General features: G+C 35.5%; 1 protein-coding gene across 1 annotated transcript in view; it reads right to left on the bottom strand.

Moving 5' to 3' along the window:
• The window catches only part of LOC137394017 (erythroid differentiation-related factor 1-like), a 60,661-nt gene extending 52,463 nt beyond the window's left edge, over positions 1-8,198 (bottom strand). The window contains exons 1-7 of the mRNA XM_068080731.1: positions 8,059-8,198; positions 7,429-7,652; positions 5,358-5,531; positions 3,558-3,788; positions 2,252-2,373; positions 1,503-1,614; positions 406-553 (exon numbers count right to left, since the gene is read on the bottom strand). Of these exons, the coding sequence (XP_067936832.1) occupies positions 406-553; positions 1,503-1,614; positions 2,252-2,373; positions 3,558-3,788; positions 5,358-5,531; positions 7,429-7,652; positions 8,059-8,176 (1,129 nt within the window). The 5' untranslated portion in view covers positions 8,177-8,198. The remainder of the gene's footprint in view (positions 1-405; positions 554-1,502; positions 1,615-2,251; positions 2,374-3,557; positions 3,789-5,357; positions 5,532-7,428; positions 7,653-8,058) is intronic.
• Between the last annotated feature and the right edge of the window lie 6,870 nt (positions 8,199-15,068).

Below are 15,068 nucleotides of genomic sequence, written 5' to 3'. Positions count from 1 at the left end.
TGAAAGTTACAGTTGTTTGACAAAGTTTGAAAACCTTTACAGTTGTTTTATTTTCTCTCTTAATTTATTTGACCTGCACAAAACATTTTCTTCATGATATGGAATTTGAAAGTTACAGCTGTTTGACAAAGTTTGAAAACCTTTACAGTTGTTTTATTTTCTCTCTTAATTCATTTAAACTGCACAAAACACTTTTCTCATGATATGAACTTTGAAAGTTAGAATGGTAACTGCTGTTATATGTTAAATAAAAATAAATTTGTTGTGCAAAGACTTTTATTACCCGGGCATTCAGTAGTCAGTCATACATAAAGAGTTAAGATAACAGAACCTTTAACTTATTATAGACCCATTGCAGTCAACCTCCAGAGCAAAGCATTTAAAACTATAGAAGGCAAACCTTACCCTTATACAGCCAGTATGTGTGTCCTATCTTGGTAGCGTTTGACCTGAGGAAGCTAAGAATATTCTGTGCTATGTCTTTAACAAACTCAGGTTTGAACTCGGAGCCCTTGAGGTGGGGGATGTCAGCAGTGTTGAGTCTCTCATATTTCTATAGGGTACACGATAACGAATCTGATCACTTAATGGCTTCGTTTGATCGAAACTGAACCCAACAACAAAGCATGAAAAACAGTAAAACAATGAAAGGAAGAACAAAGACTAGAAGAAAAAAAGGTGATATGGAGGAGCAATGGATTGGCAAATAGAATGAAAGAAATTAAGGAAAGGTTGAGGTATATTTCAGGAGCCGAGTCTGAAATTTTTAAGAAAAACTATTACAAAAAAGCTATTTATTGTAATAATTGTTAAATAACAATAAAAAACATAAAATAATTTTTCAAAGATCCTTGAGAAGCATGATTAAAACACAGAAATAATAATAATAATATTATAATATTATTATAATAATAATATTATTATAATAATATTACTAAAACCAGTTCTTGCATCATAAGATTGTACATTCCTATCAACTCTAGCTACACGCATGCACCTTTATGTGAGAAACTAACATTTAGGTATATATGTATTGATGAGAAGAAAAATTATACTTTACAATATAGCCTTATATCAATCATGTCAGTCCAGCCATTCCCAACACATGTAGTAGATTAGGTTTATATCTGTATCACAGTAGAAATAAGCTCATGCTACTAAGCTTCCTAATCAAACCATAATGAGACTACAGAAAGCTGATGGAGGCCAATCTCCAGTACATATTTAAAATAGAGCATTCCTAGATCTATAGAGCCTTCATATCCGTATAATCTGCATGGACGTCATATATAATTTAATTCTTCTAGCAATCTCTACCCTCCCATCCAATGTACATTTATCTAGATTTGGTATTTCAAATTCTATGCAATTTTTAAACAATTGACAGGCATCCCATTTTTCGAATAAAAATTTTCCCGAGATCAAAAAATGTAAGAGTAAAATAAAAAGACCAAACTCATCGAATGACAGCAAACTCTTGTAGAGGGTGGTTGTAAGAATACCTGGACAAATCCGTTCTGGTGGTAGCACATGGCTATCTCAGGTACATTGCACATGAGGTTGTCTAGCCAATATTCCAGTCCTGTTAGCACTGTAATGGGGCTGTTAGAATCTCTAAAAATATATATTACATATTTTCATACATTAAGTAGATATGAGAATCCATTCAATTGTGCTAAAACATTCCATTAACTATGCAACAAACAATCGTCACAGCATATAGACAAGGACAATTTTCTAGTTCTTCTTTCATAAACACGTCTGATGTCTTTAGCTTCATCTTCCAACTAACTATCGTAAAATTTCAACTTTCTCTTTTACACTGTGCCAGCTAAACGATTGCCCTACTAATAAAAGCTTCGTTTTAAGCCTCACTTTTGTGTTATGCCAACCATTAACACATCAATAAAATCATATTATACATGTTTTACAAAATGATATAGAATGATATAATATAATAAAAAGAATTCAGTTAAAAAGAAATGCACTTTAGTTAATTTACAACATAGGTATAGTGTATATACTTGTTACGTCCCGGTTTTTACAAATCAAATATTTTTTCAGGCTTACCATAATTGCATCACTTTTTGACAGATTTTTGCGTAATTGATTGTATGGGGTAACATAACTAAGCATATATGATACAATTACGTGAATAACCATAAAGTTGGGAAACAACTAGAAATTTTGCCTAATGTCAGTAAAGCGCAGCAAACTGCCATATTTTGAGTTTGTCGTATGCGAAACGGACCTTAGTCTAAGACTAACACAAGACGAGTCATCAGAGAATATTGGCAGATCCGTGCCTATCATCATCTTGATATCCTCAAACTTCCACTCCATCTGCTGAGAGAAGTCACTTTCCTCGCCGAGCTGTTAAAATACCTAAGTTTATCAAACAGCAATGATGAGATGGTTAAGGGGGGGCTCAGTAAGCCACCCTTTCAAACTTGCCTGAAAGGAATCACTCAGTCACTGAATGCAAAATTAACTAACTTTAAACGCAATAGAGAATTTAAACATTAACCATAAGTTTCCTCTTGTTTCCATGTTTACTCAAAGGAGTAGATTGAATAGCACATACCGTATATATTCAAGTCATTGTTGATCATGGTAGAAAATGACTGGAACTGAAGCTATAAATATGAAGAATAGCTATAATTTAGCACAGCTGATTTTAGAAATTAAGAGATTTAGCTAGCTAATTGTATGGAACTGGGTCCAGCCTCCACATAACAGCCTGTTATATGAATTAGGCAAAGCCTGTAATGAACTGAGAAGAGCCTATATACAACAGCAAATTTTAGGAATTAGGCGGAGCCTGTAAGGAACTGGGAGGAGCCTCCACATAACAGTACATTATATCGGTAGTAATTAGGTGGAGCCTATAAGGAACTGGGAGGAGCCTGCACATAACAGTAAATTGTAGTAATTAAGGGGAGCCTGTAAGGAACTGGATGGAGCCTATACATGACAGTACATTATAGGAATTAGGCGGAGCCTGTAAGGAACTGGGTGAAACCTATACATGACAGTACATTATAGGAATTACACAGAGCCCGTAAATGAACTGAGAAGAGCCTATATACAACATCGTAGTAATTAGGCGGAGCCTGTAAGAAACTGGGTGGAGCCTATACATGACAGTACATAGGAATTAAGCAGAGCCCGTAAATGAACTGAAAAGAGCCTATATACAACATCATAGTGATTAGGCGGAGCCTGTAAGGAACTGGGTAGAGCCTATACATGACAGTACACTATAGGAATTAGGCAGAGCCTGTAAGGAACTGGGAGAAGCCTACACAAACAAAATATCATAGTAATTAGGCGGAACCTGTAAGAAATTGGGTAGAGCCAATACACAACAGTACAGTACAACTGGGTGAGTCTGTAAGGAACTGGATGAAGCCAACATGTAACAGTACATCATAGTAAATGGGAGACACCCAGACAAAACAGTACGGTGATGGGAGATACCTACACATATCAGTGCATCATAGGATATGGGATACGCCCACACATGGCAGACTAATATAGGAAAAGTTTTGGGTTACCTCTGAGTCGTCAGAGAAATATAGATCGTTTTCTTCTTCTACATCTATAGGAGATTCAGAATGAGAATCAAGAGGAGATTTTCTAGACTGGAGTCGCTGGGGAGAGACGAAACCGCATGACTCACTTTGTTCCTCGTCGACAAGAATACTGTGGTAGAGCAGTTTGGAGAATATGTTCTTCTCATTGAGTCGCTCTTGCGTCTGCTGTACTCTCGGCGGATACTGACTTACCTGATACAATATAGCAACTATAATCTCTAAGACAAAATACACCAAAGTTGAAAACATGAAAACATCTGGACATTATCCAAGAAACATGATTAACAAAGTAGTGTACGGTAAATGCTCAGATAAAGGATACCCTGTTTCATTTCGATTGAAAAGCTACTCCAGTAAAAAAGACAAGCATGTGCATATTTTTATGCAGGAAGTAGTTCTTTGTGAAAATTTTAGTGGTAACATGAATTACTGATTTGTATCCGGTAAAATTTGGTAAAACATAGCATATAACTATTGGAACAGTTCACATGTTTTCAAAAACAAAACAACTTTAAAGTAGAATTACAGAGCCTCATCTATCAATAGCGCCCCAATTTTAATGCGGTCAATCAAAGGAAAGTAATAATCAAGTCTCGCCATCAGTCTAGATTAATAGATCTTTATTTATTTAAACTTACCAGAATTATAGATTATAGATTATAGAACTAACACAATCATTTCTAACTTATATTTAAAACACTTTTCTGAAATTTGAAAACCGTCAAGTCAACACTGAAATAGTAAAAAACAGACCAATTTTAAGTTATATTCTGGACTGATCTTTGCTCATACAATATTTGAATTACCCATAAAATCCAGCTCTACAAATATTCCTTAATTAAAATCTACCAGCTACCAGTTTCAAGTAAACAAGCATATATCTTATTTTTATATCCAATTTGGTGCAGAAGGACGTGGAGGTGAAAGAGGGGGACGCAAAAGATAAGAGAAAAAGGAAAGTGACTATTAATGGTCGCAACCCCTGATGGGAAAAGTTAAAAGTAGATGGTTGAAAAACAACAACAGGAAAACTCATAATATGAGGTTCATAGAACAACATGATCCTAAATACTTCTACAACTAGTAAAAACTATTACAATCAAACAACTTGGTGTACACTAACAACTATCTTAGCTGTCACATCAGTAACGAGTATACCTTGAATACTGGCAATAGAAGTAATAATAGTTTACCACTTAACCAAATTGTCTGATCAGCAGTGGTGTCTCAACTAGGAACTTCAAATGAAAGACAATTATTTAAAACCAATCGACGCTCTGAACACACGAGCATGAAAGTACCAAGTACTATAAATTCACGGCTACAAACAATTGCCAAGCATTTTCGTACGCAGCCAACATGCTGAATTTTCTCCAGTACATTTTGTAAAACATATTTTTATTGAACAAATTAAACAAAGTTTTATTTAAAGAGGAAGATGTTTCTGTTTCTCTGCTCTCAAATTAATCAAAGTTTAATTTGAGAGCAGGGAAACGGCTCACACGTTAATGCAGAAGAGAATGAGCTCACATTTTTACTCAAGTTGCACCCTATTGGCTGGAGTAAGATGCACAATTCTGTAAGTAAAATTTTACCATCGTGTAATCAACGTTTTCCGCATTGCAAATTACAGCTGTTACAAATTTCATGATCATGTGTCCATGAGTTACACTAATAGAATTACTTACTTATAGGTTTAATAATCTAAAGAATTCAAAAAATTCCCAAACGAAACTACGGAGCAAAAAAGCGCTGACCTACCTTGACATGGCCATTAAAAAATTCTCTCATCCACTTCCAGTCATCCTGCTGCCTCCGCAAAAGGTGCTTGTGAATATCAAACTCGTCAATGAGCAATGTCTTGCCCACACGGTGAATCATCAAGCTCAGCGGCTGTTCCCCCGCAAAGGGAATTTCAAGAAGTCTCTTGATGTTCTACACAAACATATGTCAACTTATTTATTTAAAGTGTAGTTTACTTTGTATAATTTTCTGTACAATCAAACCTCTACATACAAAGTAACTCATTACAAGATTTTGTGTACTTTTGGAACCAGAAATGATGATAGCGAGATACGCGGTTAACATTATTTATATTGTACTAGATAAAGTCTGAACTAACTTAATTTAATCATTATTATTATTATTTTAAAAACTTTTGTTCATTCTCAATTCTCACTAGCCTGCTTAATTTCACTTAAAAAATTGCAATGTTTCAAGAAATCTCGAACATCGTATTTTAAAATTACTTCCAGGGTAAAGTCAAATATTTGCTGAAATTTTATTTTGTATGTTGAAAAATTCATATGTAAAGCGACCTAAGGAAAGGCAGAGAGCATAACTCCAAACTACATAAAAACAATGATCACATTAGGAACCACAAAATCCAATCAGAGTACCACTTGTCTAGTAATTTATCCGACGCGTGGTATAGCTAAAATATTAGTAGTATTAGTATTAGTAGTAAAAGTATCTGCAATATTCTTTTTACCTTGAATGCAATGCATTGCATTCAAGGTATAAGCAATGTCAATAGGATAAAGTTTTAGTAATGAAAAATCCATTTCGCAAAGGATTTCATCTCAGAATCCTCAGTTCTGAAAGGGTCAAGCTTATCCATTAGACTATGATGTTTAACCGAGCATAGCAAATAATAATGGTGGAGGTATTTATAACATCGGTTAAAGTATGCATAACTATGCTGCGTCACCTGTAACAATTACCAGTTGGCCTTAAGGTACGGCCACACACAACAATTTTTTTGTTCATACTGACCGAAATCACGAAATGAACGAAAAACACAGAGTTATTCGGCCGAAATTCACAGAATTTTCTGAGCTGTGCATGCACACCGATATCGTCGGCAAAACGCTTTAAATTGGCTAAACAAATTATTAGCGAGCATGACTCTAGCAGCTTTTGCAATTTACATAGTCCAAGGCACATAATGCGACACACAAGAAAATACAAATACGATTTGCCATAGTAAATACGATGCAACTGACTTGATTGCGCTAAAGATGGCAACTCTTTCTACAATAAAACTTTCGTTGCTAAAAAGAAATTGTTCTTATTAAAAAAAACAATTTGTAGCCACAGCGTCCGAATGAAAAAGAATCAACAATAGCGCAATCTAGGCAGTTGCATCAAAATGTACTATGTCGAATTGCCCAGGTACTTTTATTGTGTGTTGTAATATGTGTCTTGGGACTATATAAATTGTAAAAGCTGCTAGAATCGTGTTCGCTAATAATTTGTTAAGCCAATCAAAAGCGTTTCATCGATGATTTCAGTGTGTATGCACAGCTCAGATAATTCTGTGAATTTCGGCTGAATCATACAGCGTTTTTTATTCATTTCGCGATTTCGGTCAAAATGAACGACAAAGTCATTACGTGTGGCCGTACCTTTACTCGTTGAATGCCCAGCATTGCACAGGCAATAACAGCAGCTTATAAACAGTTGCAGGTAATATAGTGTAAACGTAATGTAGTAGGTAAAGTAATTTAGTGTTTATAAGCTGTTTTTATTACCCGTGCAAACCAGGGCATTCACCTAGTAGAATAATAAACTAGTACATGGTGAAAAAGGTGACAATAGTAGTCCCACGTGATCACTACTTTGTTAAATTGTCTCACAGTCTCACTATGTTACGCATCTCTTTATAAATATACATTACAAGTGCCTGTTCAACTTTTACTGAATGCATAGAAATCATTCTACAATTGTTCACAATTGCACTATAAAAGTTGAGCTAGCAAACTGCAAGAGTCGGCAAATCTCAATAAAGATGGTGCGTTGACTGACAGGCGATGTTAACAAGTGTATTTACCTTAGCATCTGATATAACATCTACCATGTCAACAAGTTCAACATTAGAGTGTGCCATAGCAATACTAGACATATGCGCCGATTTTTTTGGTTTCCTGCTGTAAAGAGCCTTTAGGATGTATTTTTCTAAGGGAGAGCTCGCCCGCATCCAGTTGCTGGGTGGGACCTTGAGATCAAAGTTGAGATCGAGCCATTTGATGGTAGCAGGTCTAGAAGACAGCCGACCTACATAAAAAAATGACAACTCATAACAAAAAAGTTAGGTTACACAATTGAATCGCATTTTTTCTTCCCGCACAACCTGTTATTTTCACTACGTCAAATGACAAGCACTTATAAAAGTCTGCCAGTTTTATTATCTTTATGCCGCTAATGCATTTAAGGTTCTAAAACTGATTTCTAGACAAAGGTGGACAAAAGGAGAATCAAAATCGGCCTTTTACAAAATCTTCCTAATCATATAAAGGTTAACTTCCTCTCATTCCAGCGGGATATTGCAGCAAGAAAAGTGCATTATTCATAACGAGCAAAACTTATTTGCTAAAGAAAAATGCTGATTTATGAATATAACTACTACAATAGGTTACAAAAAGGTATCAAAAGAGCACATTAATCGTCAAACTGTCCATGCCTTCGTAAACAGTGACTGCTTTAGAGTTCTCAGCTGAGGCAGATGCCTTTAGTTGCACTGGACTTTCATCAGCTGTTGACTCGGTCTCCTCTTGTACATCAGTGATATTCTCTGACATTATCAAATGTGTTATTTATGCCTGCAAATACATATGATTGTGGAGAACAGGAAACACTATAAGCAAGAAATACCATTAAAGTTAACAAATTATCTTATGGCCAATGAAGGTTAGTTATACAACAGAACAGATATGTATTATTTGTAATTTTTAGTTTTAATTAAATAATCATGTTAAAAATGAAGGTGGTAAAAAATGTTTAAAAAAAAATTAAAAAAAATGTTAAAAGAATTATGTTACTATGTTACTCCACTCCATTTACTCTTCAGAAATTTGCACAAATATTTCAGTAGCAAAATTAGTCTGGTAAGGCTTGTTAAAGAATTCCCTACTTGCAGTTCTTAGTATGGCTGGAGAATAGCAGCTGATGATGTAATGTAAGCACTCCGCTACAAGTACACTGAACAGTGCCTACAGTGGGCAGCAACGTACTTTATTTTAAAATAGCATTGTTTCTAACACATGCACTCATCCCTGCCGATTTCAGCCATTGGCATGAGTCATGGAGTATTTCACATACAAAAGAATAGATGTACTAAGTATTTCTAAGCCACTTGATATAATAACCAACATGAGAGCCTTAAAAAGTAAAATTTCTACACTCACACCATGTAGTAAACCCAAAACATCAGAACCCAGAGCCTTTAATGTGGCTCATCATGATTTTATATAAATAAAAGCAGTTGCTGATGCATTGACCACAGTAGTTTAGCAGCATATTTATAATATAGTGTAGTGCAATTAACCAGTAATTAAGGAAAAATACTTGGTGAAACTTAGATTCATTCCGTGTATGTCATCCTAAAGAAGTACCTTTTTATTGATCTTAAGTAAAAAGTGGAGATTCACATTTCTTGTAACAACATTTCAATATAGAAACATGTTTGGTTACTTTAGTATAAAAGCAAGGGTAAGAACCAGCAATTTATTTATTGCCCAGTAACTCTCTCTGATAACATGCAGACCATGTAGTCAATTTTGACTACACTACTGACTATATGCATATATTTTGACTTCAATCATTTTACTCAGACACAATACGGCAACTTATTATAATATATAATCTTCTGCAATCATATCAAGACTACTGACTCAACTGGGACCAGGCCAAAGAGTACGGTTTTATAATATACATTATTATATCATTCGTGTTTCATTTAATTTTTTGCCTGATATATTTTTCACGGATTTATGAATGCATTTTATATTTTAATTGTATTGCAGCTTACAATCATTTTAATCAATTCTATATACACATACATTAACAGTATTTTCTTGCTAAATACATTTATGCTTATTATGTTATTAATCTCCATGTATTTATTTACAGTTTTCACGGTTCAATGGTCTATGGTTCAATAAACTATTATTAACCACACAATTAGTTGGACTACATCCTTAACTCCCTATGAGCCAGTACACGCTATATTATGAGAGGACAGGCTAAAAAAGATATTGAGAACCTATTGATATTCAACTGCTAGTTACTGGTTGCTTATTGTTATACCAAATGATTTCAATTCGTTTTAAATTGATTCAAGTCAATTAAATTGACCCAATTCAAAAACTACTTTGAAGACTTTGGGTTTGCCAAGTGCTAAAATGTGAGTTTCATTAAATTTATTCAGAAAGAAATATAAGTGCAATTCAGGTGTATGTTTTAGAAATTGGAGTGCAACAACTTGTAGAATGAATTACATGAAGCACATCTGTTAACAATTTTACTCAGAATATCACACCACAATTATATCTTGAAATTAAGATATCAGCAGTCGTGAGACTAGACTACCAACAAGGAATAGAGATGAGTGACTGATGAAATGGCATGCTATGACTTGCAAGGATCATAAATGCTATCTGTTTAAGTAATCACTAAATTAAGTTTTAAACATCCTGTTGGGTTTTATATTTCGCTTTAGTCAAGCAATATTGGCATTTAGATATGCTACATAAGACAAGTTTCTAGGACGGAACACCTCAGCAAATGATTTGCACAAGTATCAGATTTTAGAGAGTCATTTTACACTAGATTTCACACTAGTTTTAAGTAATGCAATATATGTTTACCTGCTGATGATCACACTCTTACCTTATCAGGATACATGGCGTTACAAATCGCAAGCACCTTAATATATAACATCAAGAAATTTTGCGCTCCTAGCAAGAATTAAAGCATTTCCTAGGCTCTTTAGTGTAACATATAACTACTTTCCTCTCATGGTTTTCATTACATCATTAGTCCTACATAACATTAATATACCTTGGCAAATACCAACCCATTTTAGTTTGTCCATTTAACATTGACAACGGTAGTCAGTAGTAAAGGTGTTTATTACAATTGTTGACAATACGTTGTATAGATAATTAAAAAGTATTCATGTCAACTATTCGTTATTTACTTGCAGCTAAGTTCAACATAAACAGCAAACGTGAGCAACGATTTAAATATAAGTCAAATAAATGAGTTTCAAATAAAAAACATTTCATTAATAAAACTGGTACCATTCTTAATTCATCTGCTTGTTTGACTATTTATTTTTATATCTCTTTAGTCAAGCGCATTACATGCAGTGCAAAAAATGTGCAGAAATTTTTTAAAACGTCTGCTTATAAAACATGCTTACAACGTTTTTAAATGCTTTAGCACGGTCGTACGCGTATACGTATATCCATTGTCAGCGCGAAAAGTAGTGTAATCGAGTAAGGAAACTCCTAAGATACGAGGCTGGCTCTTCTATAAACTGTGACATAACAACGAATAAAGAGTGTTTTTGTTGTCAAAAATTCTTACGCAATTGATTATGTAATCATCCACAATATCTTTGTCGACTCCATTTGGTCTATGTGTGGCAGAATCGAGAAAGCCTTTGTTATACGTCTAATGATTGGACAAAATGAATGAGTACTCATGCTAATCTATCTTTATTGTCATTCGTCGAACCCGTTTGGTCTTAATGTAAGAACATATCGTTTTACAGCCTCAAACGTGTAGCAAAGTATCTTAGTAAAATCTGCTAGCTTCCTTTCTGCTATTAACCCGATATATAGCCATCAAGCTTTCAAAACTATCTTACTTTACAAATGAACATTACAAAATAATAGTAATTATATGAACATTGTACCAATTATATACAGCCTCCCATAGGGGGCTGTATATCATGTACAATGTAGCGTAGCTAGCATCTGTAATATGGAATGGAGACGCCTATTTCGGAAACTTGGTTTGTATGTATATTTTATGCAAGTAAATCATCTATCAAACAAATGGGCTCGCTACACAATCGCGCAGAAAAAATCGTGGATTGACCAATTAAAGCTGTGTTTTTTGCCCATCAACCAATTATCGCAAAATAACAACTCGTGAGTCCTGTGAGCGTGTTTGTGCATACTGGACTGTGTTCTATAATTATCAAACAATCAGCTAGTCTAAGTTTTGTGCTGATTTGATCTTTACATTGAAAGCGCAGTCTAATATACGTGCAGCTGCGCTATTTGGGCGAGTCTAATATTTGCGCTATTAAAACCCTCGATTATTAGGGAACGCCTTGCAGCGCATGCAGGAATTGCAAGTTTTCTAGAGTCTTTAACATAACCTTTTGACAGAAATTATTTATTTATATTTTTTTATTTTATGCAATTGTTTTATTTGATTTTATGTATTCATCTGTCTGGTCAGGCGTTTAGCCGGAATGCCTGACTCAGAGCTAGTTTAACATTATGCATGTCTCTATTTCCTTTTTGGTAGTCATTCAGGTGTTATGCGCCATCATACATAATTGTAGATCATAATCTACCAATTGTTTTGTATTTGGAAACAAAGTGGGAGTTTTTGCTGGTTTATCATTACCTGATTACTTCTGGCAAAAGTTGTATTTGAGGACAATTGAGTTTAATAATGATGATCGTTTTGATTGATTTGTGATTGTCTTTTATTATCAAGAACTAAATTGCACATGAGTAAATGGCACGAAATCACGTAAATCAAATACGTACCGTAAATAAAGATACTAAAAACATAACATTTCTCATTCTCCCAGAAAAGGTTCTGGCAGGCCACAGTCAATGGTTCATAATCCTTAAGATAAGCAGGTGGTCGTCGTGTTCAACAAGATGATTGTACAGTAGGAGATAAGTCAATAATCTAGCACTGCACTTTTATCTTCAAAATTGACACACTTTTCTGCTCGCAGGTTTTTGCGTTGGCCTTTAAAACGTCGTTAGCCCTATGTATTAATAGTTCATGTAAAAGAATTGTTAAGGTTCGGTTTAGGTCTGAGCCAGACTGGTGTGAATCTGTCTCTCAGTTTGACTGTATTTTATAAAGAATGAGTAATTCAATGCATCAGGCAGTAATACGACACTCACAGGCCCTCTATTTTCTTTGTGTCCTGCTTTGCAATTCATCTTAAATAGTCAGGCTACTTGTAGGATTGACTCATGAATGAAAGACTATATTTCATTGTCGCCTCAATATGTCTGTAGAAGAGAAGCTCACCTATATATGCTCAATTTTTATTGTAACCTGTTGACCATGCCTGCATGGGTCGAATTTCGAAATGTGAACTCATGGCAATTTGGCTTAAATTTTGATCAATTGATACTCACAGAAGTGTTCCATTGTATGTTTTGTTTAACAAAAGTTATAGCTTTCAATATTTTTGGTCTCATTGTCTAATAAACATGTTGTTTAGGACTACCCAACAGACCCATTGCCATATACAATATATATATGTATATATGTGGTCCTATATACCAGGTAAATGCATATCGGTGTTTATGCCTAACTTATATATTTCGTTATTACATTGTTGTGTGTCTTTTTTTCCAACAAGATGTTTTTAGGTATAAAATTCAGGTTTTCTTCCTTTGTGTCATGTACCTCCAGCTCATGCCACTACTAATAACAAGTATCTGCAACTCATCTTATGAAATTAGGCAAAAGTTTAGCAGAGCGGATGTCAGCAAGTTTTCCAAGTATTATAAGATTCCTAAGGTTTATTGTGAGACTAGCTCTACTACTCTGCATTGCCCGGAAGATGAGCTGTTAAACAAACTTGAGGGCGAGCCAATAAACAGACTCGATGATGAGCCAATAAACAGACTCGATGATGAGCCGATAAACAGACTCAATAGTTAGCTGATAAACAGACTCAATAGTTAGCTGGTAAACAGGCTCGCCGGTGAGCCGATAAACAGACTCGAGGGTGAGCCGATAAACAGATTCGATGGTAAACTGATAAACAGACTCAACGACAAGCCGATAAACAGACTCGATGATGAGCCGATAAACAGACTCGGTCGCGAGCTGATAAACAGACTCGGTGGTGAGCCGATAAACAGACTCGAGGGTGAGCTGATAAACAGACTTGATGATGAGCCGATAAACAGACTCGGTGGCGAGCAGATAAACAGACTCGATGGTGAGGCAATAAACAGACTCGAGGGTGAGCCGATAAACAGACTCGAGGGCGAGCCGTGGGTGCCTTCTCCCAACTTTACACCCTAGTAAGCCAATCGCAATAGTTATTGGTGTTCGGCCAATAGCACTTATAGTGAATGCAGCTATGATACACTGGCTGATATCACAATGCTAAAATCAGAAACAGTGACAAGAATTTTATACGCTATTTGTCTTGGAAACTCAAGCAAGAGCATAGTTAAAGAACGCAGTATCTTTATTGGTGTTATATCTCAGCGCAAAGCAGTAACACAACACAGCAATGGCAAAACTGAAGGGTTACATAGCAAACCAAGGAAAAAATCCACAGTTGATTGGCTGCACAATAATTAGGTCAACTGTTGCCACAATACAGTATTTCAAATGCAAAAACAATAATATTCATCACTAATTAATCACGCAATATGAGTATTAATAATTTTCTGAGTATTTATATAGTAGCATGCAAATCTTAGAACAATATGGTAATAAATGGCTAATATAAAAAAGTTGTTAGCATAAAACATACATATACACTACATTGGACAGGTGTTAAGGGAGCGCCTTGTAAATAACTATTCAAATTTGTCTGAACCGCGATAAATCACATAAAGCGTAATACAAATGCATTGAGTCAGCAGTTTAAAGCTGTCGGATTGTAGACTTAGAGAACACGTCACCAACTCCATTACGCTGCTGGCAGCCTATAAATACCAATGCAAATTGATTTCCATTTCACTCGCTCCACAAACATGAAACACTCTTGTACTTTCTGGGATTTTTATTCTAACAGGGTGCGTGACCTGCCGCGGCATGCTCATGTTCACAGGCACCGCTGCCCCTCCTGTGATGAAGTGTTCATGACCCAGCTTCTCCTGCAGGCACACATCTTTGTTGCGCATCAGAGAACGCAGTCTACCTAGACCAAACTTCAGAGACAAAAAGCGTGTTCACCCCGTCGCCCACACAATCACCGAGGGCAATGCTACACAAGGCCACAACAAGATCGTCGGCTGTACTAGAAGCCAGCCCGTAACGTTTGCCCTATTTCATGGCATGAAGTAGAGTCCAAGATAGTTCGCCTGCCGGTAGACCCTATCGGGGACAACAGTGACCCTCTCGGGCTACTGGACTCACCAGTAAAAATCGACTTCTGAGTGCCATTAGTCCCATCACCTGCCTCGGCCTTTTTCAGGGCCACCATTCCCATTTCAAGGGTTGTGTTCTGCGATGACAATGGTGAAAACTCAGTGTCATATTTATTGTCCATTTTTTATTACAATTTGTATAAACTACTTATTAAAAAAATATATATATCTTCTCCTGTAGATTGATTGCAAAGTGGAGTGGATAGGTGGTAGGTAGATATCTTAGCTAAACTCTACGTCAGGGCATACGTGCTATATACGAGTTTTTATCGTAAAGTTTTTATCAACTGAAAAAAATAATAATGGT

This window comes from Watersipora subatra, chromosome 4 (genome assembly GCF_963576615.1).
Source record: "Watersipora subatra chromosome 4, tzWatSuba1.1, whole genome shotgun sequence".
NCBI classification, from domain to species: domain Eukaryota; kingdom Metazoa; phylum Bryozoa; class Gymnolaemata; order Cheilostomatida; family Watersiporidae; genus Watersipora; species Watersipora subatra.
Note: the sequence above shows the minus strand (reverse complement) of the source record. Positions and strands in the feature narration are given on the sequence as shown.